At 42.7% G+C, this 24,213-nt stretch overlaps 1 protein-coding gene across 1 annotated transcript; it reads left to right on the top strand.

Annotated features, from left to right (window-relative positions):
- The first annotated feature begins 4,041 nt into the window (after window positions 1-4,041).
- On the top strand, window positions 4,042-23,183 carry LOC308057426 (uncharacterized protein). Its single transcript, XM_080411532.1, has 11 exons — window positions 4,042-7,345; window positions 8,185-8,334; window positions 9,317-9,350; window positions 9,582-9,720; window positions 11,653-11,866; window positions 13,999-14,182; window positions 17,617-17,729; window positions 18,146-18,287; window positions 20,159-20,440; window positions 21,141-21,376; window positions 22,135-23,183. The coding sequence occupies exons 1-11, from the start codon at window positions 7,215-7,217 to the stop codon at window positions 22,457-22,459; spliced, it is 1,950 nt and encodes a 649-aa protein (XP_080267658.1). The 5' UTR covers window positions 4,042-7,214; the 3' UTR covers window positions 22,460-23,183.
- The last annotated feature ends 1,030 nt before the right edge of the window (window positions 23,184-24,213 follow it).

Below are 24,213 nucleotides of genomic sequence, written 5' to 3'. Positions count from 1 at the left end.
ATGATAATCTTGCTAAGGTATTTCCATACTGCTAGACCACCAAGTTTCCTGAAATCAAATGCTGTTTGTTTTTTAATTATTTTTTTAAAGACAAAAGTTTTGCTATGGAGCCATTCTTAATAACATTCCATACACTTCTTTCATGAGAGGACTCAAACTGTAAGGTGACTAAAGCAGAGGACTTGAGAAATATAGGTGGGCCAGTAGATTGTGTGGGTTTGTAAGTGATTTAATGTTGGAAAAAAATCTTAAAAAAAATGAAACTGTTTGGAACTGTGCTATAAATGCAGACTACAACCAATTGTAATTTGGGTTTTTTCTTTTCTTGCAAGCTGAACCAGAACAACCTGATAAGAACTAGTTTGATTCTTCCTCATTGAATGATGTGTATGCGATTTCTATGTCTGCACCCATGTTTTCTCTGTCCTGTCGATGGAAAGGAAAATATCCCTCAACATCACGGTCACAGAGCTGTTATTTTAGATAATTCGTAGTGTTATTTTATGATAATTCATTACAGCAGACCAGCTTTGGCTTTTGAAATAATCTTTGTAGAAAGCAGGATTCAGCTCCTCAAAATAAGTATTTTGATCTTGTTTTGTTAACAAGCAAATCCTTATTGCTTCCTATGGATTGTCCTAGTTCTGTATTATTTCTTAAATCCAAGGTGCACGATGGGAAGCGTGCATTGTCCATTTCTTGTATACTGATACAAATGCTGGATGATGAGGTAAATTGAATGTTAAGTATCGCAGTCTCGATGAAATAATGCTTGCAACTGATACTTAGTTGTAGAAACTACTGATGTTGAATGGAGTAAAAATTTTATAAATTAAATAAATTTGAATAAAATAACACTTTCTGAAACATTTTTCACTTCCAGGCTTTTTGGAGAAACCCAACAATTCCCAGGTAAGTATTTGTTCATGTCAGACTGACTACTTGTTCTGCTCATTAAATATTACAGAGTTACTTTAAGTGTGTTTTTGTTTTTTTTTTTTTGTCATTGGATTGTCTTTCATAGCTGAAGGCCCCTGAATCTGTTTTGGAAAGGAGTGAAACCTCTCCTAACAAAAAGCAACAGAAATCAGGTAACGTTCACTTCATGTGGTTCTGGGTTTAGCTTCATAATCTTTCTAGATAGGAGTATTTATTAAAGCATCTGATTTGTTTTGCAGATCTTTTGGAGGAACTCGGCTTAGGAGATGCAGAAGATGTTGAAGGTATTCATAACAATCTCTTTGTAGTGTTCTTTTATGGACAGACACTTTGTACTTGCAATTTTCTTTCTAATATTAAATTAATGGCTCTAGCAAGGCATCCCGGGAGCAGAAGGTGTGCTGAAATATACCTCGGTGTATGTGTTTGCTCCCTCCTCTAGTCTGCTGTTCAGCACTGTCCATACCCTTCCATGATGTACACTTCCTACACCGTACTTGCTGTCATCTCCCCTTTTCAGGCAGTCCTGAAGTCTGCTTTTCTTTCCGTGGCTCAACACCCCCCCCCCCCTTCCTGATTGTCTTGGTCCTTTGAGCATGTGCTGTGGCTGATTCCAGGCTAGGGATCTGTAGGCTAGGCTGTCCAGGAGCTGCCCGTGAGCCACAAAGGGTAATTCTTGGGCTCGTGCCGTAGCTGTAGTTTTCAGGAATTATTACTTGCCTGGCTTTATCTCTACCTGCCTGGCAGTTGTTTTGAAACATGTACAAACACGTTCCTCTGAGGCTTCCCTCTCTTGTATCATGGAAAATGACCAGCAGGCTCAGAGGCAGGGGAGGGAGGTGAGGAAGAGAGACAAGATGGGAGGAAATTAGTGTCAGCGTGTTTCAGGAATTCTCTTTTCTTCGGAAACAAGGCTAAAGTTGAGGTGGCTAGCTGGTCGGCTATGTATTTGGGAGAGGATATGTAACCTTAATGGGTTTTTAATGTCTTTGTTCTAATGTTTTTTAATTTGCATATTTGATAATTTGTGTTGTATTTTGTATTAATCACACTTGTTAATGATGAGAAACAATTTGCCACTCAGGTTTTAGAGTTTCTACAATCGGCTATTGACAATATAAACCAGAGAGAGGTGAACAGATATGTAGACAAGTAAGTGGACTTGTAACTTCTAAGTATAGAATACAAATAGTTCCAAGTTCTTTGGCATCTTCGCTTTAGGGGAAGAAAAAAAAAAAGTATTGTTGTTCTTTGGACAATAATAGAGATGTAACTTCTCTCTAGAAGTATCTCCCTCCTTCTCCTCTCGCTCTTCTCCCTTTCATGTGTTTGCAATGGGTAAGCAACAGGTCCCCTTTTGCTCTTTATTTTGCACAGTGTTCTGGTAAGACACACAGGTATTTGTTAGAGGTTGTTCAGTTAAAACGTGAGTTTTCGTTATGTCTGTATTCCACAGTAATGTGGAGTGTAGCCCCATAATGGACCAGTACGTTACAATTTTACAAACACAGAAAGGAAAGGTTGCCTTTTCATGGCTTGTTTCATGTCAGCTGTTTTTCCTCTGTGGCTTTATTCATTTGCGTCATGCTGGTTTTTACCCATATGTTATCTTGAAGGTCAGGTGCTAAGAAGTAGATGCAAAAATTTCTTTCTTTCAAACAGTTTATGTTTGGATTTGGGTTTAAGGAATTTAGGTTGCTTCAGCAAAGCATCATGATTCCTGCAGCACAAATATTTCTGACTCTAAAAGGGTTGAAATGCCATTTTTGACAACTTGATTTCATAAATCTGGAGAACGGGTACAGTATCTTTCACAATTAAATGTTCAGTGAGAGCTGGAATTTCCCATTCTATTTACTTTGTTACTGACTCATAGTAATACATTCTTAAAATTATTTTTGAGTCAAAATAAAATAGCGGTGTTCTCATGTTTTCTGTATAGCAAAGTAGCTGCTGTCCACTGTAATCTGCAAAAAGTCGTTATGTACATTATGTACAATTTATGAAGAGGGAAGTCTCAGAATAGAGTGGAGAGGTAAAGACTAAGTGGAAAGAACTACGATGACGAGAAGTCATCTTTCAATGCTAGCTAGAGAGCAGACAGAGTAAAAGGTGGGGGAATGACAGGCAAAAATACTGGAATCTGGTTTACCCTGTGAATTTTTTATATACTTTTTTTTGAATGACTGGCTCTTCAGAAGCCTTGGAGTAGGGTTCTGCCAGTGTTTTAACTAAGAATTTCTCCCTGTGCTAAAAGTGAAGAACTCTTGACAATGAGGAGTCATCCTCTTTCGCAGTGTTGACAGAAGCCAGTAACACAGAAAATAGACTCATGAATTACTGCTCCAAGAAAAGAAGAAATTTTACTTGCAACAGCTAATGGGAGAAGTCCTTAGCTTTTTAGTTGATGTTTTTTGAGTTATTTTTCCAGTGGTTGGAAAAATAATTACTGACTAGAGTTACTGACAGGATGAGAACTGGAATTTTGAAGGTAGAAGAACACTGTAGCCTTTCACCTTTCCTGCTTCTTCCTTGTTCTGTACCCATCATACAGAAATGTCAAGACTGATTAAACCCTATGGGAAAGGATTCTTAGGGGCTCCAATGTTGTTAAAATCTTACCTAAAAAGGGAGACATCAGACTCAAATAGCTGCTGCTGAAATCTTTCCTGTTGACCATGACGGGCAAGGCTGAAGAGGAGTTAAGGGTTGCTTTTCATTCTAGCAGCATGGCGCCTAATTTTAAAGTGACTGCACTCTGAAACAGAATCCAAAAGACGAAGACACCTACGTACTCTGAACAGAGAATGTGACTTGCATCCTTAGAAGGGCAGTACAAAACCCTGGGTGCTCGCAGGTCTGCTTTTATCCCGCTTTCAGGCAGATACAGTTGAGCAGAAAAGCTTATTCAGTCTGTGTTGTGCAGACAGGAGAGGTGTCACAGCTCTCCTGCATCCACAAAATACTGAAGTCTATCTTCTAAGCAAAATTGTGGTGCCCATGTTACATGATGGGGGTGATGACGCATATCAAATTGTATGGTAGGAAGCTGCATGTGGGGTTTTTTTTGCCTGTGCGAAATGCACGTTCAAGTGAAGAGGGAGATTTGTCTATAATATGCTGATCTGTTTGATGAAACACGCCGGTATTCCTCTTTTGTAAGACAAAGATCAAAGAGAACACCTTGAAATGTGGTGACCTTTCTGAGGCTTCCCCAGCCTCTGCAAAATACGCTCTTGTTTGGCCACGTGAAGTGTTTGAAAAGGGTTTTCTCGGAGGGTATCCTAGAGGGGAATAAGGCAGGCGTCCTGCTTGTGGCGGGCGTGCGGGGCAGGGCTGCACAGCGGGGTCTGGCGTCCTCTGGAACACCCGAAGGGACAGCGTAGCAAATGATTTCCACCCCACAGCCGGGCGTCACGAGAGAGGGACGTGCCTAATTCTAGCAGGCAAAGCGCAGGACTTAAGCCTGTTGCAAGGTGGTAGTAGTTGGCCAGTGAGCTTGGGAAGGGGGAGGGTGAGACAGGTGGTGTCTGGCTGAGGTGCTCCTTCCCTCTTGTGAGCGGAGGGGTCTTTGCCGCGGGAGAACAGGGCCTGGCTGACGAGAGGAGCGCGAGGAGCGTGACGGTCTCAGCCCGCTGGGACACCAAGGCTGCAGGCCCTCTTCAGGAGGCACCACGAGGGGAAGGGGCGTGTGGGCAGGACTGTGACACGGGGCAGAAGCAGTCGGAGCTGTTGAGAAACAGAGCGTGGGGACAGGGACTTGAGGGCGCTGGGTAGGGTTAAGGCATGGTGCGGTTTTCCTGCGAGCTTGGGTTCCTGATTCCTGGGATGAGGGCAGGAGCAGGCAGGTTTCCCTAATAAATCCTTTCCTTTGCACCTTGGAGTGGAATTTATTATTTCTGAAGCTTGGGTGAAGAAATAATCCTCCCTTAGCCAGTTCTCTGTGTGGTGAACGGTAAGAAGCTTGTCATGTTCATTCCCGTTGGGTTAGCTTAGGTGGCCGGGGACTGTACAATGCCAGACGGTAGAGCGCGATGGAGGGAGGAGGGTGGGTGAGAAAAATGTTGGCAGTTTTAATGAAAAACGGTATTAAAGCAATAAAACATGAAAAATAAACATGCTCTGTGACAAATGCCGGCAGTTACAGCAAGCAAGCAGGCGAAAAGGTAAAAGCAACCCTAATGCCTAGGCAAACCTAACCCAAGAAACCGCTGTCTCTGAGTCCTTCTCTTGTTAAGAAGATGGTGTGCAGTGAACCTTTCATTTAGTGTCCCTTGATTTTTGTAGTGAAAATGGCTTTCAAAATGCCTTATTTCTATTATAGGATGAGTTTGCAACAGAAATTGCATAGATTAACTGTAGTAATTTTTCTTGATAATCTTTCTGTCTGTACCTGTTTACTTAAGGATAAATATATTTGAGAAACTATCAACTTGATAGAAAAAACAGCACATGAAAATCACACTGATAAGGCAGAAATTTTCACATCAGAAATTTCACAGCAGAAAATGAGGAATTGCACGGTGCTGACAAGCAGTTCTAAGTCCAAAACCTTGGAAAGAAAGAGATGCAAGAATGTGGGTTGAAAATGAGAAGAGGGAATTGAAAACAAGTTTTAAAAACGTTACAGCAGAACTAAAGCAGCTGCTTGGTGAAATTAATGAAAGTGGGAAAACTCCTTCCCTTGTGGAAGAAATGTCAGAAGATGGCTTCAGTGCTGAGCTGAAGAGTTCTCATGCTGTTTCATCTCATGCAACAGAATCGAGTAACAGCTTAGAAAGTAAAGGTGAATTTGGAGACATTAAACTTACGCTAGGTGGAAAAGTACCCAAAATGGAAACTGTAATCCGAGTCTTGGTGTCCTTCCTGATCAAGATAACTGAAATGCAAACATGGAAGATACCTGGAGTACAGATGAAGAAGATTGCACAAATAATATGGATGATACAAAGGTGCCTCTAGCAAATGGAAGTAGTAGAAACGTAGTGGGAGGTCCTGAATACTCCCCGAGATACAGCTTAAAACCCAGTCTTTTGGATGACATTTCTGATATTATTCCTACAATAAGACAGTTTCTCCACGTGGTGAAAATGCACTTTTTGTAACAGAGAGGGAACTTGGAAAAGACTCTGGATTTAGTGATGACTTTCCCAGGGACTGCTTTATCGACAAAATAGGAGAAGCAGAAATGGAAAGTCTTTTTGCAAATGCTCAGCAATCATACGTCATGCTGAAAAGGAATCTTGATGAAGAACTAAACCAAGATACGGGAAGATTTAAGGGTAAGGTAGGAATGCTGCAAATAGTATTCCTGGCTTTGGAGAAAGAGAAGGTACAGCTGCCAGAAGAGGTAGTTCACCTGCTACTCTTTATTCTTTAATCTCGCTCTGGATCAACGGTCCTGTTCACTTTAGCTGTTCATCATTAAAGGAGGATGCTTCCTACAAATTGGGGTTTGTTCTAATGGAAATGTTACTTGTGAACAAAGAGAGCAGTGGAGAGTTGTCTTTTTCCTCATTTTTGGAAAACGGAATGCATTATTGCTCCAGTTTAACAGCAGGTGGCACTGGGTTCCAGTGCAAGTAGTTATCACTACATTGCCTTAAGAAGAAATCCATAGAACTCCATCGGTTCTGATTCTGAATCAAAGAATGAAAATAGCTTCTGAACAGGGTCTTGACTAATAATTCATGTGCTGTGATATCTGCGTGGTGTGTCTTCATTGCCTTTCACTAAAATTCCTCTTTCCTGTGAAACCATTTGTGTTTGTGGGTTTGGGATCTTTTTTTTTCTTTTCTCCCCTTGTTCAGGGAGCAGGAGCCCAGCGCAGTTCCACTTGATATTCTTTTCTGGTGGTGTTACAACTGACATTGTGCAGTCCTCCTAACTCGTTGTCCATCAGTAATGCTTTCACTTCATTGTTGTTCTCATGTTTTAAGAGACACTATTGTTTTCTTTCTAAGGGCTGTCTTCTTGTTATCTTTAATCATGAGTGAATTCAAAGCACTTTCAATGACATGATACGCTTTGTAGTGTAATTTTGTGAAAAGGCTTCTCTAATGTTATATTATTTCAGGGGTAAACCCTGAATTAATCAATCTTGGATGTGGTGTTTCTGTCTTTTAGAACTACTAAGAAATACATGAAGCTTAACTTTCTTTTTATAGGTTGAGAAGGAAAAAAGCAAACGAAGAATTTCAAAAGTGCAGGCGGTGGCGAAACAGGAATGTCTTGGTAAATTAAATATACCATCAGACAACATCACTAATCGGCAAATGAAACAAAAGATTACTGTAAGGAAGAATGACTGTTTGAAAATGGAGAATGAAAACACTATAGAAGAAAAAGACAAAAAGAATTTTTCATCTGGGGAGAGCTCAAAATTGATTGAAATGCCAATGAAATGGTAAGCTAAGGAAATGATCTCTAGTTCTTATTTGTAGTACTATGTAAGTGTCTTAGGTTTTCTAATACTGTGGTAGGTGAAGTAGTTTCCTCAGTGGTGAAAGCCATAGTGAGTAGTCCACTGCTTCTCCAAAAGTGAAGAAAATGTCTTTTTAGAAAACACAACGCTCACGATATTCAAATCTATTGCCTGCTCTAAAAAAAGAAAAGGAAATAAAAAATAAACCCCCCACCCAAATTCCTGTGATTTCCTTGTCAATACTGAGGCAAAATGCATCTTCAAAACCAGAACTGAAGACTGGAAAAAGCAGTTATTTTTGTAGGAAATGGCCACCTAGAAAAGAAAAGTAGGAACCTGGGGTTTGCTACTACTCCCTTTTCTAGGTGATTTTAGTGATCTCCGTGCAGTTGGTGTTTTCCTTTTCATTAAGTTAATATGCCCTTTGTCGGGAGAGGGGAAAAGATGACATTACCAAACGAATCTCAAAAGTCTAAAGAAGGCACACGTATTTTTATGTAAACCTAAAGCAGGAGTTTTTTCCTGTCTGTCCTTCAAAGGAATCTCTGCTCTAGATGCTTTCTGTAACATGGATATTATAGGTATTCCAGCTTAACCTGGCTCTAGCTCAGATTCCACGTGTCCCCCTCACTCCTAGGGGCAGGTTTTTTAAGTACTTGGGTATCTTCCACGATCTTTGCAGTCAAGTCTGTGTTTTTATAGTAGATATTTTTTGTCTCAGTCGTTTCTGGACATCATCTTATGTCTGTTTCACAGAAATATTTTTTGTAAGCCTACTCACTTGGTGATTTACTTTTTTTTCCCCTTTCTGTTTAATGCAGTAAAATTGCCCTGAATGCCAAAGTTGCAAAGAAAAGTAGAAGGCAGCCTTCAAAGCAGAAGGCTCATCAGCAGATGAGCTCTTCCAGTGGCAATCATGGTCAAGTACGGGATGATAGCACTTCCAGTGAAACATCTGAGGATGAAGGAAGGTATGCATAAAAGGAACGTTGAAAACAAAACTTACTTAATGATGTAAATTGGCCTAAGAGCTAGAGGCAAGTTTGGGGTTTTGTTGTGTGTTGAGGCTTTTTGTAAACCTGATGCATATGAAGATTTTTGTTCTTTCTTGTGACCACACTACCTGGTGCACTTTGTGTTGACAAACACTTTGCTGTTGTTTAGAGTGCTTTGAGCATGCTGGCCAAGTTAATGATAAGGTCACTGTGCACAAATTCTGATTAATTACATGAGTGTGTGCACAGGCCTAGAAGTATTTTATGTGTTTAAAAAGGGCGAGGAGAGACTTACAGAAAAGCAACATCACTCTTTCACTGCAGGTATCTCAGGATTTTTTGCCCTGCTCCCCGCTCCACCTTTTCTCTTGCAGCTGTGTACCCTCCTGACTTCTTGCCCACCCTGAACTTACTTGTGCGGGTTGTGGCAAAGTGAGAAAAAGAAGTTGTTGACACTGTTCAGCCCTAGCTAAAAATCTGGTGTGTTATCAACACTGTTTTGGTCAGAAATCTAACACACAGCCCTGTGTGGGCTGCTGTGAAGAAAATAAACTGCATCCCAGCCAGACCCAGGACACCAGAGAATCCAAAATTACAGTTCTTTGACCTGTAGGAGAAGGATTCTCGGTACTGAAGGGAGCTAAACCCCTGGTATTAAACAGGGAATGCACGTAAGCGTATAGCTACATGTCTGTAGCTGTAAGATTTCTGTCACTTTGCGTGAAGTTTAGGGAACAGTTATTTCAACTATTTGCTTAATATCTTGCGGAAAAATTAGCCTTCCGGTAGACATTAATAGCACACAATAATTGTTTCAGTCTTGAACTATATCTAGCGAAGTTACTATACCAGATTTTAGTTTAATTCACTTCTGAAATGAGGTTTTCAAACGAACTTCAGGTATTATTCATACTGCAATGTAAGCATTCCAGTACTGAAATATATTTCTGTTTTCTAGACCTGCAGCAACAACTGGGAGTGAAAAGAACAAGGTACTGTAAAACGAAGTTCTTGATAAACAGTTTCTATCAACTTTTAATCACTTAGATGGGAGCAGTGTTTATGTAGTGATCAACCAGATGTACAAATTGCTGCTGGTATGCAGCTTTATTGTATTTGAGACAAATCTGTGGGCTGTGAAGGAGAGAATGAATCATTCATGCATTTGTAATGGTCTGTAATACTAGAAAGTGGAATTACAGAAAGTACTGTATTTTTTGTAGGTCAGCATCCCAGTGGAAGTAACTGATGACCCTGGTTTAACTCGCTCATCTGACCCAACTTCAGAGGATGTGGAATTACGAACTTCAACCTACAAGGAGGCTATGCTGCTGTTAGAACAGCTTCGTGTGGATCATACCGGTATGTTTTCAAGTCACCGTCTTCAGCTGTTACAAGTTCCCCTTAAAACATGGTTTCTTTGTATGCACTCCTAAGTATTGTTTTTTTGATATAGTATCTCTTTATGATTAGAGATCCCCCTCAAAAGCTGTGAAACTGTCACCTGACCCGAGATGTTGCCTGTATTATCAGCCAAGTGCCTTACATTATCATTGGTTCTCTGTCTAGTCAGAGCTGGAGAAGCAGTTTCTTGCAAAGTACAGTTCAGCTCCTTCTAATGCGGTCATCAAAAGTCAGCAAGAGCTTTTTCTTCTTTATATCCCCCTGATGTGGTTTAAGCCCAGCCACACCTAAACACCTAAGCACCACACAGCCACTCACTTGTTCCACCCCAGTGGGGTGGGGGAGAGCATCGGAAAGGGAAAAGTGAGAAAACTCATGGGTCGGCATGAAAACAGTTCAATAGCAAAAACCACGCACGCAAGCAAAGCAAAGCAAGGAATTCATCCAGCACATCCCATGGGCAGGCGGGTGTTCAGCCATCTCCAGGACAGCAGGGCTCCATCACGCATAACAAATACTTGGGAAGACAAAGTGCCATCACTCTGGATGTCCCTCCCTTCCTTCGTCCTCCCCCAGCTTTATATGCTGAGCATGATGCCGCGTGGCATGGCACATCCCTTGGGTCAGCTGGGGTCAGCTGTCCCAGCTGTGTCCCGGCCCGGCTCCTTGCGTACCCCCAGCCTGCTGGCTGGTGGGGTGGGGTGAGGAGCAGAAAAGGCCTTGGCTCTGTGTGAGCGCTGCTGGGCCATAAGGAACACATCCCCGTGCTACCAACCCTGTTTGCGGCACAGCTGTAAAACTTGGCCCTGTACCAGCGACTGTGAAGAAAATTAACACTATCCCAGCCACAACCAGCACACCCCTCAACAGCTAATGACAAAGCAAAATAATGGCTTTGCTTAAAAATAATAAGTACATATATATAACAAATTTCAACTGTCATAAGATGCTTGCATATATGCACACGGCATTATATAAACATAAGCATCACTTACTAGGGCTCTTAAACTATGCTAAAATTTCATCAGGCAAGTGTTAACCTTGGCCGAAGGCCAAACTCCCCGCCCAGTGCTGCCACTGCCCCTCCTTGACAAAACGGGGTGAAAAAGCTTGTGGGTCAGTGTGAAGGCAGGGCTGTCACTTCCCAGTGACTGTCACTGGCAAAACAGACTCCACCGATTAAAATACATTTGGATAGTGAGAAACAAAGACCCCAAACCTGAGAAGGACACGTCGGCACCCCCCCTGCTCAAGCTCTGCTGCGCTCCTTCCCTGCCACCTCCCCAGGCAGCACGGGGAGGCTGCGGTCTGCAGTCGGGACGTAGCAGTTTCTCTCTGCTGCTCCTTCCTTGTCCCTTTTCCCTGCTCCAGTGTGAGTCCTCCCCCAGGCTGCAGTCCTTTGGGGAAAATCTCCTCCAGCCTGGGCCCTCCATGGGTCGCAGGTCCTTCGGGAAGGATCCGCCTGCTCTGGCACGGGGTCCTGCGCAGCACTGCGCTGTGGGTATCTGCTCCAGCATGGTTCTCTCAGGGGCTGCAGGGGAATCTCTGCTCTGGCACCTGGAGCAGCACCTCTCCCTCCTCCTTCGCTGACCTGGGTGTTCGTTTGCGGGGCTGGTTTTCACATGCTTTTCCCCTTCTCTGCCCGTGTGGTGGTTTCGCCCTTTCCTACGTTTGTTTTTCCTGAGGAGCTGCCAGCACGGCTGAGAGGCTCAGCTGTGCCCTGCGGTGGGTCCATCGAAACCGTCCATGTCCAGCACGGGACGACCCCTGGCTCCTTCTCACAGGGACCTTCCCGCTACCGAGACCTGCCACCTGCACCTAATGCAGCAAAGCATTGAACAGCATTGGGCAGTATTTGTGCAGCTTTGTGTCTTTTCTGTCTCAAAACAGGTTCTGCTACTTTGTTGAAACTGCGAAACATACTTCTTGTATATGAACAGAGAATAGAACGTGGGACAAATCGGTATACAGCTCTCTCACTCGAAGTAAGGGAATTGGGAGATGAAAAGAGGGAGTCACGGTTCAGAGCGGAGAAGACTCAAGATTTGAAATCTGTATTGGCTCACCAAGAAGCAGAATGGAAAAGGGATATCCAAAGCCTTAAGTATGTAAATTGTGGTCTGATAATGTATTATCTTGTCAGTGGTTTTGTTCCGAAAGACACTGATGGTGCAGGCAACAGGATGAGAAGTTTCCAGTCTTTTGGGTTTGGGTTTTTTGAATCCCGTGGGCCAGTTATGCTATGAGGTACATAATGTGAGAGGAGAAAAACGTCCGGATATCAGCTCCATGTACAATGTTCTGGATGTTGTTCTAACTTTGTTTGCTAGCAAGAGAAGAGAGCAAGAGAGTGTGTATGGGGAAATCAGATTTATAAGAGAGATTTGAGAGATGGTTGGGTGGTGGTTTTTTTTTTTCATTTTGTCCTTGCGGCTTCAGTGGGCCTATAATACTAGGGTTTCTGGTAACTCCACCCAGTGCAAGTCAAACCAGAGCTTAGAGCATTTGTTTGCTTACCTGTTTGTTTGTTGGAAAGGTCAAGTTTGGGATTGCCCCTTTCCCCACACTCCTGAGCTAGACCCGGAGGCGTGAGGTTTCTCATTGCTGTTGACATCACGTCAGACAGGGGTGGCCAGCAGGCACCGTAGGCAGTTCAGCAAGGACAACTGCAGAGCCCTGGCCTGGGAGGGGAGATCTCCTTGTGGTGATCCCCGGTGGGACGGCGTGGCTGGGGAGCGGCCCAGGCAGAGAGCGAGCTCAGCAGGAGCCACCGTGAGCTGGCAGCTGGGGCGGCCCGCAGCGGCCTGGGCTGTATGGAGGGCAGCAGTGCCAGGGCACTGGGGGCAGTGAGTGCCCACCCCTCCGCAGGGCTTGCTGAGCTGTGTCTCGAGCCCGGGGCCCGGTGTTTGGCCGCCCAGCCCAGGAGATCTTGCCCAGTCCGTGTGAGGTCGGCAGGGAGATGCCGGGCTGGCCCGGGGGCAGGAGCACCAGCCCTGTGAGGGGAGGCTGCGGGAGCTGGGCCTGGGGGAGTTGGGCCTCCCAGCGCGGGGGAGGGGGGTACGAGGAAGACGAGGCCGGTCCCAGCTTGGCCTGGGTTTGACTTCAGCAGGTGTTCAAAATCCTCAAACATCTGTCAAGTATAAAGAAGTAGTATTTTCATTCTAAGTGAATTCTCCAAGCAGCGTTAAATTTATACTTTCAAAAGTTACACTTTTTGCGAAATTACACTAGAAACTACATGTAAAGCTTTCTCCTTGCAATATACGCCATTCAAATACAAATGTTTCTGTCAGTCTTTCAAGTAATTTTAGTGGTGGTTGATTCTTGTCTTGCAGAATTTCTAAAGCAGGCTTTCAATTGGCAGTTCTTCCCTTACGTTGACACTTGATTTTTTTTTTCTTGTTCACTGTTGTGAATATATGGGAAAAAATAGTCAAAATAATGATCAAACACAAAGCAGCTTTCTTGTTTGGGTACCATGGGCACACCATGGACCGTTTTTTACCATGTCAGTGCTCATTGCTGATTGTTTCAGTTGGTAAAGAAGCTGACCTTCCATAAGGCTTTCCTTGTAAGTCAGCTTCAAAATGAAATTGCTGTAGTTTCTCCCAGAGGTAGATCCACTGAGGTTTTAAACCTGGTTTTAATCGTATTCAGCTTAAACCCCATGCATTTCTGAATCTGGTTTTGAACACTGACATCCTTCTCGAGTAAACAGAAACTGCTTGTTCTGTCTGTGGGCAGCCTTACAGAAGGCTTGCTGAAAAATTGTTGCCATAGATAAGTGGCGTGCTGATTCACCAGTATTACTTCTGGTCACTGAATCCGTAATATGTAGGCTCAGTATACTAAGAAAATGTATATTAACCATAGTAAGAGTTTATGATGCTTTGATCCGATGAGACTACAAACTCCTTTTTCAACATAATGGCTTTAATATGAAGAGGATTTATTTTTTTATGACAGAAGTGTACACACTAGTGTGCATTTCCCTGTGTAACCTTACAAAAAACTGGTAAATCAATCAATGGTTTATTTCCGTATTTTGTACAACTGATACCGTGGACAATGGAATGAAGTTAGAATTCTTTAAAAAGTTGAGAAGTACAGTAAAAATATGGAATCTGGAAACATTTAAGTTTTTTTATGGTTTGAGTTGTCTCTGCAAGTTCATCATGTGGAACATCTACTTTTGTATCAGTGCTTTTGTTTCTCAAATACTCTGTTACATCCCAGGTGTTCTTTGAAACAAGAAGAAGCAAAGAGACTCAGAGTAGAAGTGCTCTGTGAGAAAATGAGAGAAAAACTGCAAAGGAAAGAAGATCAATATTGTAAAGAAAGGGAGGAGAAACAGAAACTTGAGTTACACTCAAGGAATTTAGAAATGGAGATAAGAACACTGAGAAAGCTCTTGAAACAGGTATATTAAATAATGAATTAAACACTTTCTTTTCTGCTTCTTTTCACTTGTATTCCAGTATGCCTAGAGAAGGAGGTGCTTTGTTCATGGAAGAGGCATTGGATAACTATTGCCAAATTTTGAGGGCAGTAGAGAACAGTTGGTTCACAATTGGTCTGTTGTTGTTTTGTTTTGTTGGGCTTTTTTGGCTTTGCAGTTTATTAATCCTTTTTTTCTTTTTCAGAATTTAGGTTTCATTTGTATTTCAGGCAAAGCCTGACTTTTTTCGAAATTACTACAAAACATCCTGTATTTCTTCTTCTTAAATTTTCAGAAGAAAATTAAAATTTATTCTTTATAGGTGGATTATCATAGCTGTGGGGAATCAAAAATCTTTTCAGGTATTCTGGGGAGAGTGGGAAGATGTATTGCTAGCTCTGATTTTTCTCGAGATGCAAGCAGTTGTATTACTGTAGGTTGAAGAGGAACGTGATGAAACACAGACACAGCGCTCTCAGGAAAAGAGGGCCAGAGCCCTTCAAGAAGGAATTTTGAACAACCACCTTGGGAGACAAATGGAACTAGAAGAAGAGACAAGAAGATCTATAGGAAAAAATTCAGAGGGAAGCAGATATTTTTTTTCGAATAATTCAGATTTCACCATATTTGTTTTAAAGTCATAACAAATCTTATATAACTTCCCGTGTTTCTTGATGGTTTATTTACTGTTTACCGGTGTAACTTAACTGTGTAAATACCTTTCCTGTTTTCTCTTACGTCTTTAAAAGTTCTGGAAAGCAGCATCACTCCTGTATGTACCTGAATTACTTGTGCAAGTTGGAAACTAATAGAACACACTATTTACCCCGTTTCTTAACCTATCTGTTATTTGTCATTTCACAGACATTTTATTATCACTTTTTAGGGTTTCTAGCAATGAGACAGCTAGCTACCTATGTCAAGGTTGACCAGGAAGAAAGTTGTTTGACAGTGTTTGTGTTTCCATTACTTCTTTTTTTTTTTTTTTTTTTTTAGTTATTCCCTTATTGAACTTACTTACTTCAAGTATGCCTTTCTTTTCCACCTCCACATACTGAAATTTTATGATCGAATATCAACAATGAATTCAACTCTCTGTAGGAGTTAGAGTAACTGGAGGAGAAAAAGCAACCATAAACACTGTATTCAAAAAGATCTTGAAAAGAGTTTACTGAATTTCCTGAGAATGTGCAGTGCTTTGAAGCCTTGTTTGTTCTTGGCTGTGCTGCCCAATAAATGTAGGATGAGTGTGTTTAAGTCGAAAAAAGTTAAACATATAATAAAGAGGGAATATACAGGACTATTGCATTCCGGGGGTGATTGAGTTTCATAGCTAACTTCCAGTAACACAAAAGGATAAGTGTTCAGAAGACATTTGAGAAGGAAAATACCCTTTCTAGCCTTGTTTTTACCAGATCTGTAGCACAACTAATTCAACCTTAAAGGCAATATTATAAAGGCATGCACATACAAGAAAGCACTGTCATTTTAAAAGCTTTACACTTGAGATGTTTTAAATAATTTTATTATTTGGTTGTAGGTTTAAGGGGGTATTGTGTATTTGGGATGTTCATTTAGGTTTTAAGGATATGTTGCACTTCCGTTGTGTACGTACATTGTACATGTGCGTGGGTTCACAGAGTAGCTTATTGCCTGAAACTTCATCCTTGAAGTCATGCTTCAGTATTAGAAATGTTAAAATGCAGTTTATTGCTGAAGTTTTTTTTGTAGATTCATTTCCCAATTGGCTCTTTATTCATGTTCCCTGTCATTCAGGAATCCAACACTGAGAGAGAAAAGGATCTGTTGTACAAGAATCAGTTACTACAAGATGAGATTGCTGTGCTAAGGCTAGAAATCAATCAAGTAAGACTTAGGCACCAGGAGGAAGAAGGAAAATCTTTAGAGGAAAATAAGTTCCTTTTTGAGAGCTTCATTTTTTTCTTTCAAGGTCTTAAACTGAACAAGGAAGCATTAACACAAACGGTTCTTCAGTACAATGCACAGCTGGACTTACTAAAGACAGAATCTGCAGTGCTGACTTCCAGACTTGAGCAGACAAACGAAAGCAAAGACAGACTAGAGACAGAAATCAAATCATTTCATTCCCGCCTGAATGCTGCTGTTCAAGAACTTGAACGTCATCGGTCATCAGAAAAGGATGCTGAACAAAGATTTCACAGAGAACGTGATGAATGGCATCGCTTGCAAGACAAGCTCCATCATGACCTCTCCGACACACAAGAAGCCAACAAGAGCTTGTCTCAGCAGCTGTGTAAAGCTGAAAGCAAAGCTAATAGGCTAGAAAATGAGCTTCACCAGTTGGAGCAAACCCTCAGAGAAAAAACTTTGCTTGTAGAAATGGCACAAAAAGAATTAAGTCAAGCCCAGCGTCAGGCAAAGGAATGTGATCGTGCTCAACAACTTGAGAAAGATCCAGTAAGCGAACTTGTAATAAAACAGGAGTCCTTGCAGGAGCGATTGGCCCAGCTCCAGAGTGAAAACCCTTTACTGCGTCAGCAGCTGGAAGATACACAGAGCAAGAGGATCATGAAAGAAGAAGTAGTGAATGATGTGCAGGACCGGTTTAATGATACTCTGAACAAACTCAGAGCTGATAGGGAAAAGCAAATTTATCTCATAGAAGAGCAAAACAAGGATTTAAATGCCAAGTGTACTGATTTAAGGGAACAAGTCTTCGAATACGAGACTGACAAAGTAGAAAGAGAGGTAAAGGATATGCTTAGAAAGAACAATTCAAAGTTTGTCCATTCTTGAAATTATTTTGTTTCTACAGTGTACCTGGTATGTTATGTGCATGGGACCAAAGAATACTGATTTGTTCTGGTTTGTTATGTTTCTCTCGGAATTGCGGAAGGTTTTGGCAAACGGGATGTTAGTCCTCAGATCTAAGCAGAGAGCAGAAAAAAGGTATCCAAGTCTAAGCTTTGATCAAGAAAGGTGATTCTTCTTACTTAGTTCATAAAATGTTGAAGAACTCCAAAAGATCAGATTCCTCCACAAGCCCCTGCCTGCTGGTTGGTGGAAGATCCCATGAAAGCTTTAGATGGGTCAGTGTTGGCCCATGAAGTGCATTCCTACGTAATCCCTACTGTGAGCAGAGGCACTGCCAAAAGTGTTCTCCAGCATCTTTTCCACCTTTTTGTCTAGAAGAGGATGGCCTTTGCTTCAGCGAGGGCATCTGTTTCTGTAGTTACGTATTGGTCTGTTTGATGTGAAACCTGAAGGGATGGAATATCCTCAGGAATTCTGTCCCGTGGCATTCTGTGGAACGTGGCTAACGGATAGAGACGTCCGGCAGCTTCTCTGTGGAGAGCGCCAGATGCACAGACGGTACGTAGGTATTTTTCCTGTGCTCTGTGTGTGTGATACATCTTTCTTTTCTCTTTTGAAAGTGCGAGAGTGAAAGAAAGGAGGTGAAGAAGCTGGTAGAGTTGAAACACGCAGTTGAACTACGTCTGGACCAAGAAATGAAAAGAAACCTCGATCTGCAGAAAGACTGTAAGAGGTACGGCTTTTTAGCGTGGTGAAGAGGTATCCCTGCGTAGAAGTCATGTTTTATTGAACTGTAATGTAAAAAATAGGTGTACCTAACTGTGAGCAGATGCCAGCCTCGTGTTAGTTCTTGCAAGGTACTTCTGTACACCAGCCCCTAGTTTTCAATAGCTGCCAAAACAACTGCAGATGCAGGTTGCCCTGCAGTTCTCCGGGCAAAAAGGGAGTCTTTCATTCCTCTTTTCAGGTGAAATCTGGACTCTCCAAGCGTATGTGGCACAGGAATACTGGTTTTTCCTGGTAATTCCTGGTGTGTCAAGCATGTTAAAGATGAAGCAAGCTGTGTCTGTGCTGTTTACATGAGAGTATGTGAAAAAGTCCAGTTTTGTTTCTTTGCTTCATTGTTTTTGTGCCTAATTTGCTGTGCAGGTTGAAGAGGCTGCTGAGCAGAGCTACGAAGGAACTAAGGGTGTATGAGGCGAGAGGGGGACTGTCCCAGCTGAATTTGCAGGGAGAAGTGAAGAACGGGTATTCTGAAATGGTCAATGAAGCTGACAGATTAAGAGCAAAGGTGAGCTTTGCTTTGTTTGGGTTATTTTGGTGGTGGTGGTTTTTCTTTTGGAACCTCTGTTCTTTCTTCGTACTTCTTTTCATGTTGTTGACTTTGACTTTTGTTTTCTTGGCTGTATTTCTGAAATTATTTGGCTGGTTTTTGATGTTCCTTCTATGGTCACAGTAGTAGGCGACTGTAATACTGATGTAGCTCTTAGGGGTAAAGATGGAAGTGTTACGTACACAGCAGTATCTGCGAGGGCGCATCAGGGGTAGGCTGTCCTGCAGAGGAAGGGCAAAGCAAGAGCCACAGCAAGGCTGGCAGGGTCTGTGACCACACAGGCCAGGGATCAGCCCCACAGGCCCTCACCAAGAAGAGCAGAAGAGTTCTGGGGACAGTTCTGGGGACAGTAAGCAGAGTCCTCCAAGAGTGCAGATCACCAGGCCGGTCCATAGGGATGGGCAGGTCTGCAGTCCTACTGGGACGTCACGTCCATGGGTGAGGGCCAGGGCTGAGAGCAGTGAAGGCCCAGCACAGGCCTGGCTGCAGCTTGAGGCCGTGGCAGCATCGTCGGGCTCCGACGGATGCATTCCCTCTCGGAAGAGAGGGGAGTAACGCCACCGTCACTCGGAACAACTCTGTGCAGTTGGCCTTGCCCAAGGTCACCCCCTGAAGCCTGTCTCAGGCACGAGTTGAGCAGGAGGCAGGTGGGGGTTTGCTTTTCGGAATGGTGTCTTTGCTTCGCAGGGCACGATGCAGTGTGAGGTGATGCAGAAAAAATGAATGCAGTAACTTATTGCTTACTAGTAGCTGACTCAGTCCGTCTTTCCTGGTCTTGGAGACCCAGAAACGCTTTTGAGGTTGCTCTGGCTGTTTGGTAGCATGGAACCTTTTATCTGCTTCTCCGCTCATTTGTTGCTAAAGTAGCTGTGTTTCAAAGTTATGCTCCTTTTTAGAAGATACTATTGTAGAATGAGTCAACTGCCTTGAGAGTGGCTCATTTTTAGTTCACAGGTTAGCAGCATATTTGTGTTCCTGTTGGAAGAGTTATTTTGAATGACAGGGAATGGAATTACGTTTCAGCAATTTTAAATAAGTGTAAAGTTTCTACGTATTTTAGAGACTTTCAAGTGTTGACTCTGCTGGTTTCCCCCACTTTTTTAAAACCAAAAGATGATGGGATATCATGTTTTATGGTTAATAGGTATAGACGATGGATGTTTCTGGAGGGGGAAAGAAGGGGATAGAAGCTGTAGTTGACCATTGGGACCTATGGGAAGTCTGATATTTCCTGGAAATCTTTTGAAAACAAACCGTAGCTTTGACCTAAAGAGACTGTCTTCTGCCACCACTGCTGCAAAAGCGGTGTTCTGAACCACTATTTCCAGATCTATTAGCGTAATGGAAGGAAAGGGTATCCGTTTCTTGTCTTGTCAGTTCTGTGACGAAGCTTTGACCGTGTGACAGCATGTGACAGTTCCTCTGAAGCATGATACATGGGGCTTTTTTCTGATGAAACCAGAATGTGGCTGTGATGTAACTGGGTATGGGTGTGTTTGATTTCCTATGATCGTATGAACATCTCGCAGAAGAATAGCCCTAGTGCTTTTCAGCCTAGCCCTGCGGGTGTAATGCCGCTGGTTTGGTACCTCTTGGTCTGTGACCCACTGCAGAACTGAGGAAGGATGGGAACCTGAGGAATGCTGTCAGAAATGATGTGAAAGCTGTTCTTGTTTTAAAAGAAGAGCCTGGTTTCGCTTTTGTTTTAACACTGAATCAGCAGATGATAAATACAGTGTTGATGGCCAACTCCTTTACCAATTTTCACAGATTTGACTAATTTTAGATCCCTCTGAGTTCCCTGTTTTTTTCCCCTTTCCTGTCTACAGGTTGATGAACTTTCCCAGCAGCTGGAGATAGAGTCTAAAAAAGGCATGCAGCTAGAAGCAGAAAATCATGATTTGCGAGAGGAGTTGTCCACCATGCGTGGGAGCCATGAAAAACTGGAAAAGAGCAAAAGCCAGCTGAAAGAAGAGGTGGCTAATCTCAAACACCATATGGAGACTAACATGGTGGATCGCAGCCAAATAGAACAATACAAAAGAGAGGTGGAAGAACGAGCTGCACAAGAAATAAGGCAAAAACTGCAAGAAGTCAATCTGTTTTTGCAGGTAAGTTAATTTCTTATGTGTGTCTGTTATAGACTTCTGTTTTGGTTGTCATTTTTAGGGGTGGTGGTGGTGCCTGATTCCATGTGTTACGCTGTACTTCTGTTTTTCCTGAAGGGCAGTGGGAGAAGGGAATATGGTTGGGCAAGATGCTTTCATGTGCGTGCAGTGTGCCTGCAGGCCCTGAATCAAAAACTTGCCCGAGGTAGGTTTTCATTTTGCAGTTCTTGGAGGGGTATCACTGCCCACTGGTCTTGTTCTCATTGTTTAGGTCTTGTTGTCATTGTTTATCCTTGAATGGGTATTGCAACTTAAGAGTTGTCACAGCCAGCCATACACATCTTCCGTAGTCATTGCACAAGGGGCAACGCTCAGAAAAGAAGTCACCAAAGCTGCAGGGTGGGGGCTGGGGGTGCGGCATCTCCATGATTTCTTTGAGGAATGCTATGCCCTGTCCTACAGAGATAGTGTTCTTCCATCAGTAGCTTTGATGAGTAATAGTGCTAAGATGGGGGTTCTTTCTGAATGAAAAGAATCATTTGGTGTGGTAGTTCCAGGGTTGTGCCCTGGTCGCTGATGGCAGTGAGGAGGCACAGTTGCCTCGCTGAATAGAGCTGGGCCCTTGAAACTGGGCACACGCAATTGACTGGCGAGGAGAGTTCTCTTTTTCTTTGCGGTGGTTGAAAGTGTGTATCTACTTCAGATGCAGGCAGCCTCCCAGGACAGATTAGAACAAATCAGAGCCAGTCGTCATGCTTTGCTGACAAACCAGCTAGAACACAGAATTGGAGACCTCGAACGTGAATTGGACAGGATAAAAAATACCCAACGAGACAGTATTTTTCAAAAAGAATCCGCACAGGCAGAAGCGGAAAAGTACAAAGACCTGTACCTGGAGGAAGTTAAAAATGGAAGATGCCTAGCAAAAAAACTGGAAAGGTAAGTCCCTGCTCTTTTGGGGTGATAATAAGATACTACTTTTTCCTCAAGCAGTTTTCTTCATTAAATACCTTTTCTACATCTGGTCAGCATTATGCATAAGATAGCATATTTGTGATGAAAGTACCTTAAGGGTCCCCCCTGTTCTTTGGAACTATCTTCATTTCTCTTCAGTGTTCCAGCAGTAACAGCACCGATCATGGGCGTTAATAGGATATTTTTGAAGTTGAGTTTGTTTTACCAGGCAGCCTTTTTGCCAGTCTCTAATCTCCTCTTCTTACTCTAAGTATGGCAGAAAAGATAATGTCATGTCCTTTACTGCTTGAATAAGGATAGGCCCTTCAGAGAACGGCATTTGATGCTATGAAGAAGAACAACAAAAATCTTTTGGCTTCCATTTTAGTCGCATGTCATAGGTTTCAGCTTTCTTTGGGAAAGGAAGGGTAGCCCAGAGTTCTTATGCAGGTGATGTACCTTTCAGGAAGAGCTATGTAAACACACGGTGTGCACAGACTGCTTTGAGGCCTTAATGCTGAGAAGCCCAAAGTATTGGTTAACTCTTGCTGCTTCTTGCAGGTAGAGTGACTACTTAGAAATAGGCTCTCCAAAAAAAACCCAGATCCAGTTATGGAGATTTTTTTGGACTCTCTTAATCCCTTCCACTTTCAGAAGTCAGATAATAATCAAAGACCTGGAGGGTAACTTTGCGGAAGTCTTATTACCAAAGATAATTCTTTGTATGCTTCTGAATGTTTCAGAGCTAATGAGAGACTAGCAGAAGCCAACAATAAGCTCCTTCAGGAGTGCCATAGAAGCAAACCTTTAACTGCAAGCAGCGCTGTCAGTGGTCCAGTTCTGTATTCAACTGAACTGGGACATATTAGCAACAGTCCGGCACTGAATAGAAGTCTAAATCTAGCAGGAAGCTTCCTAACCCCGACCGTGAATACGTTACCATCAAGAAACAGAGTTGAAGCCTATGTGGCTAAGGTAAGCGTTTTTAAATACTGTTCTCAACTAGTGTTGAAGAGTATCTGTAAGCAAGGTTGTGCTTTTCAGTCTAAAGTTAGAATCCATTTCTAGTTCCAAACCATATGCTCTGATATGCTAAACCAAATTGCTCATCAAAACAGTACACAACTAGGTGGTAGAAACGAAGACTTTTGGTCATCAGGGTTATACAAATTTCCAGAAGTGCTCAAAGACCAAAAAATACTGAGATCTAAATGACAGACTGCGTAACAACATTCTTTTGCAAGAGAAACTGTGATGAAGAATACTGTGGCATAGGAAGCTGCCAGAGAAGCTCTTCAGTAAAATTTAGTGCTGATGCCCCATCCCTGGCAGTGCTCAAGGCCAGGCTGGGTGGCGCTTGGAGCAACCCGGTCTAGTGGAAGGTGTCCCTGCCCATGGCAGGGGGGTTGGAACTGGATGATCTTTAAGGTCCCTTCCAACCCAAGCCATTCTGTGGATGACCTTTTTTAAAACAGTGAACTTTATGATGAGTGCAAAATCCCATCAGACATCTTTCTTTGAGACACCTTTTCCTCCTTCACTGATGTTCATGCTAGCAGTTTCTTCACCGGAACTTGTTTTAGTACAATACCAACAAAGGGATGCTTCAAAACTAGGATGGTATGAACAGGACACGTAACTTCTCACTTGAGTGCGGGACGTATGCTGTGCATAGGAGGCATTTGATTTTGTGGGTCCTGCTATGTGGTGTTATATGTAACTGCTCCTCAGGAAGTCTACAGAGCTTTCTAATTTGGTAAAAAGCTGCAACCTCTGCATACCTCTGGTCAAAGTATGCCCTGTAATTAGCAGTCAGCATGATAGCACATCCCTCACAGACGTAATATCACGTAAATGTGATATCATGAGAGTTGGAAACCAGATGTCAGTCGTTGTAATCCGTTTCCCACCTAGCATAGGACTGAGGCATGGGCAAGCTTGCCTGTTCAGTCGGTGTCTGTCCCTCGCATATTCTGTTGTTGAATGAATGTGAGAAGCATTCGCTCACTTTTAAGTCTATCTCGGTTCGGTGGTCCCACCTACACTGGAAAGAATCCATTTAAATAACGTGTCTGCATACTGTGCCTGGCTTAAGAAAAAGAAAAAAACAAACCAAACAACAAAACAAAAATGGACAAAGCGGTGTGTAGGTAGTGCGTAGCAGCGGCAGTTAAGAGATGAACTTTTCTGTATCGTTGCGAATGTGTTTTTTGTGTCAGAGGGGTGGACGTAACGCTGCATAAAGAACGTGGGAGGCAATTAGTACTGTACCACCTGCAGGGAATATTCTGCACGCAAGCAGCAGAAAGGAGGCGAAATTCAGGGATCCACTACAAAACTGAAGTAAGGAGAAAGCCAGGACAAGGGAACAAGAGGGACAGGGAGCAGGGAGCACGTGAGGGCAGGGGAAAAAGAGAGAGAGATGGGAGCGAGATGTTACAAGAAGAAAAAGGCAAAGGAGGAAACCATCCCCCTTCTAGGAAAAAAGCTGTCCTAGTTTAAAAGAAAAGGGTTTAACAGTTGTGGTTTCTTTTTTTGAAGAAGAAACAGGAAAAAAAGAATAACCTCCCTGTTACTAAATCCAGCTGCACATCTCTTTATGATGTTTCTTCCTGTAATCACCAGTTAGGGAACAACTGAGACTAATTGTAGTGGCACTGCCTGTAGCCTCAAGTCACCTGACGTTCAGTGTATTCAGGGAAGTCTTAAAACCTGGTCTTCTCTGGAGTCCTTCAGAAGAAAGGAACTGAGTTCTCAGAGGTGCAGTAGTTGCTGGAGGACTAGGTGAGTATTTCACTTAGAACTGCGGGCTTAATTGTTCT

Source organism: Falco punctatus, assembly GCF_963210335.1.
Source record: "Falco punctatus genome assembly, contig: scaffold_91, whole genome shotgun sequence".
NCBI classification, from domain to species: domain Eukaryota; kingdom Metazoa; phylum Chordata; class Aves; order Falconiformes; family Falconidae; genus Falco; species Falco punctatus.
The sequence above is the reverse complement of the archived record's forward strand: the minus strand, read 5'-3'. Positions and strand labels throughout refer to the sequence as shown.

Excerpts from the sequence above, each read along its gene's own strand:
- LOC308057426 (XM_080411532.1), top strand. The coding sequence starts at position 7,215 with ATGAAACAAAAGATTACTGTAAGGAAGAATGACTGTTTGAAAATGGAG. Across the intron at positions 7,346-8,184 it reads ATTGAAATGCCAATGAAATG|TAAAATTGCCCTGAATGCCA; the intron begins GTAAGCTAAGGA and ends TGTTTAATGCAG. Across the intron at positions 9,351-9,581 it reads CTGGGAGTGAAAAGAACAAG|GTCAGCATCCCAGTGGAAGT; the intron begins GTACTGTAAAAC and ends TATTTTTTGTAG.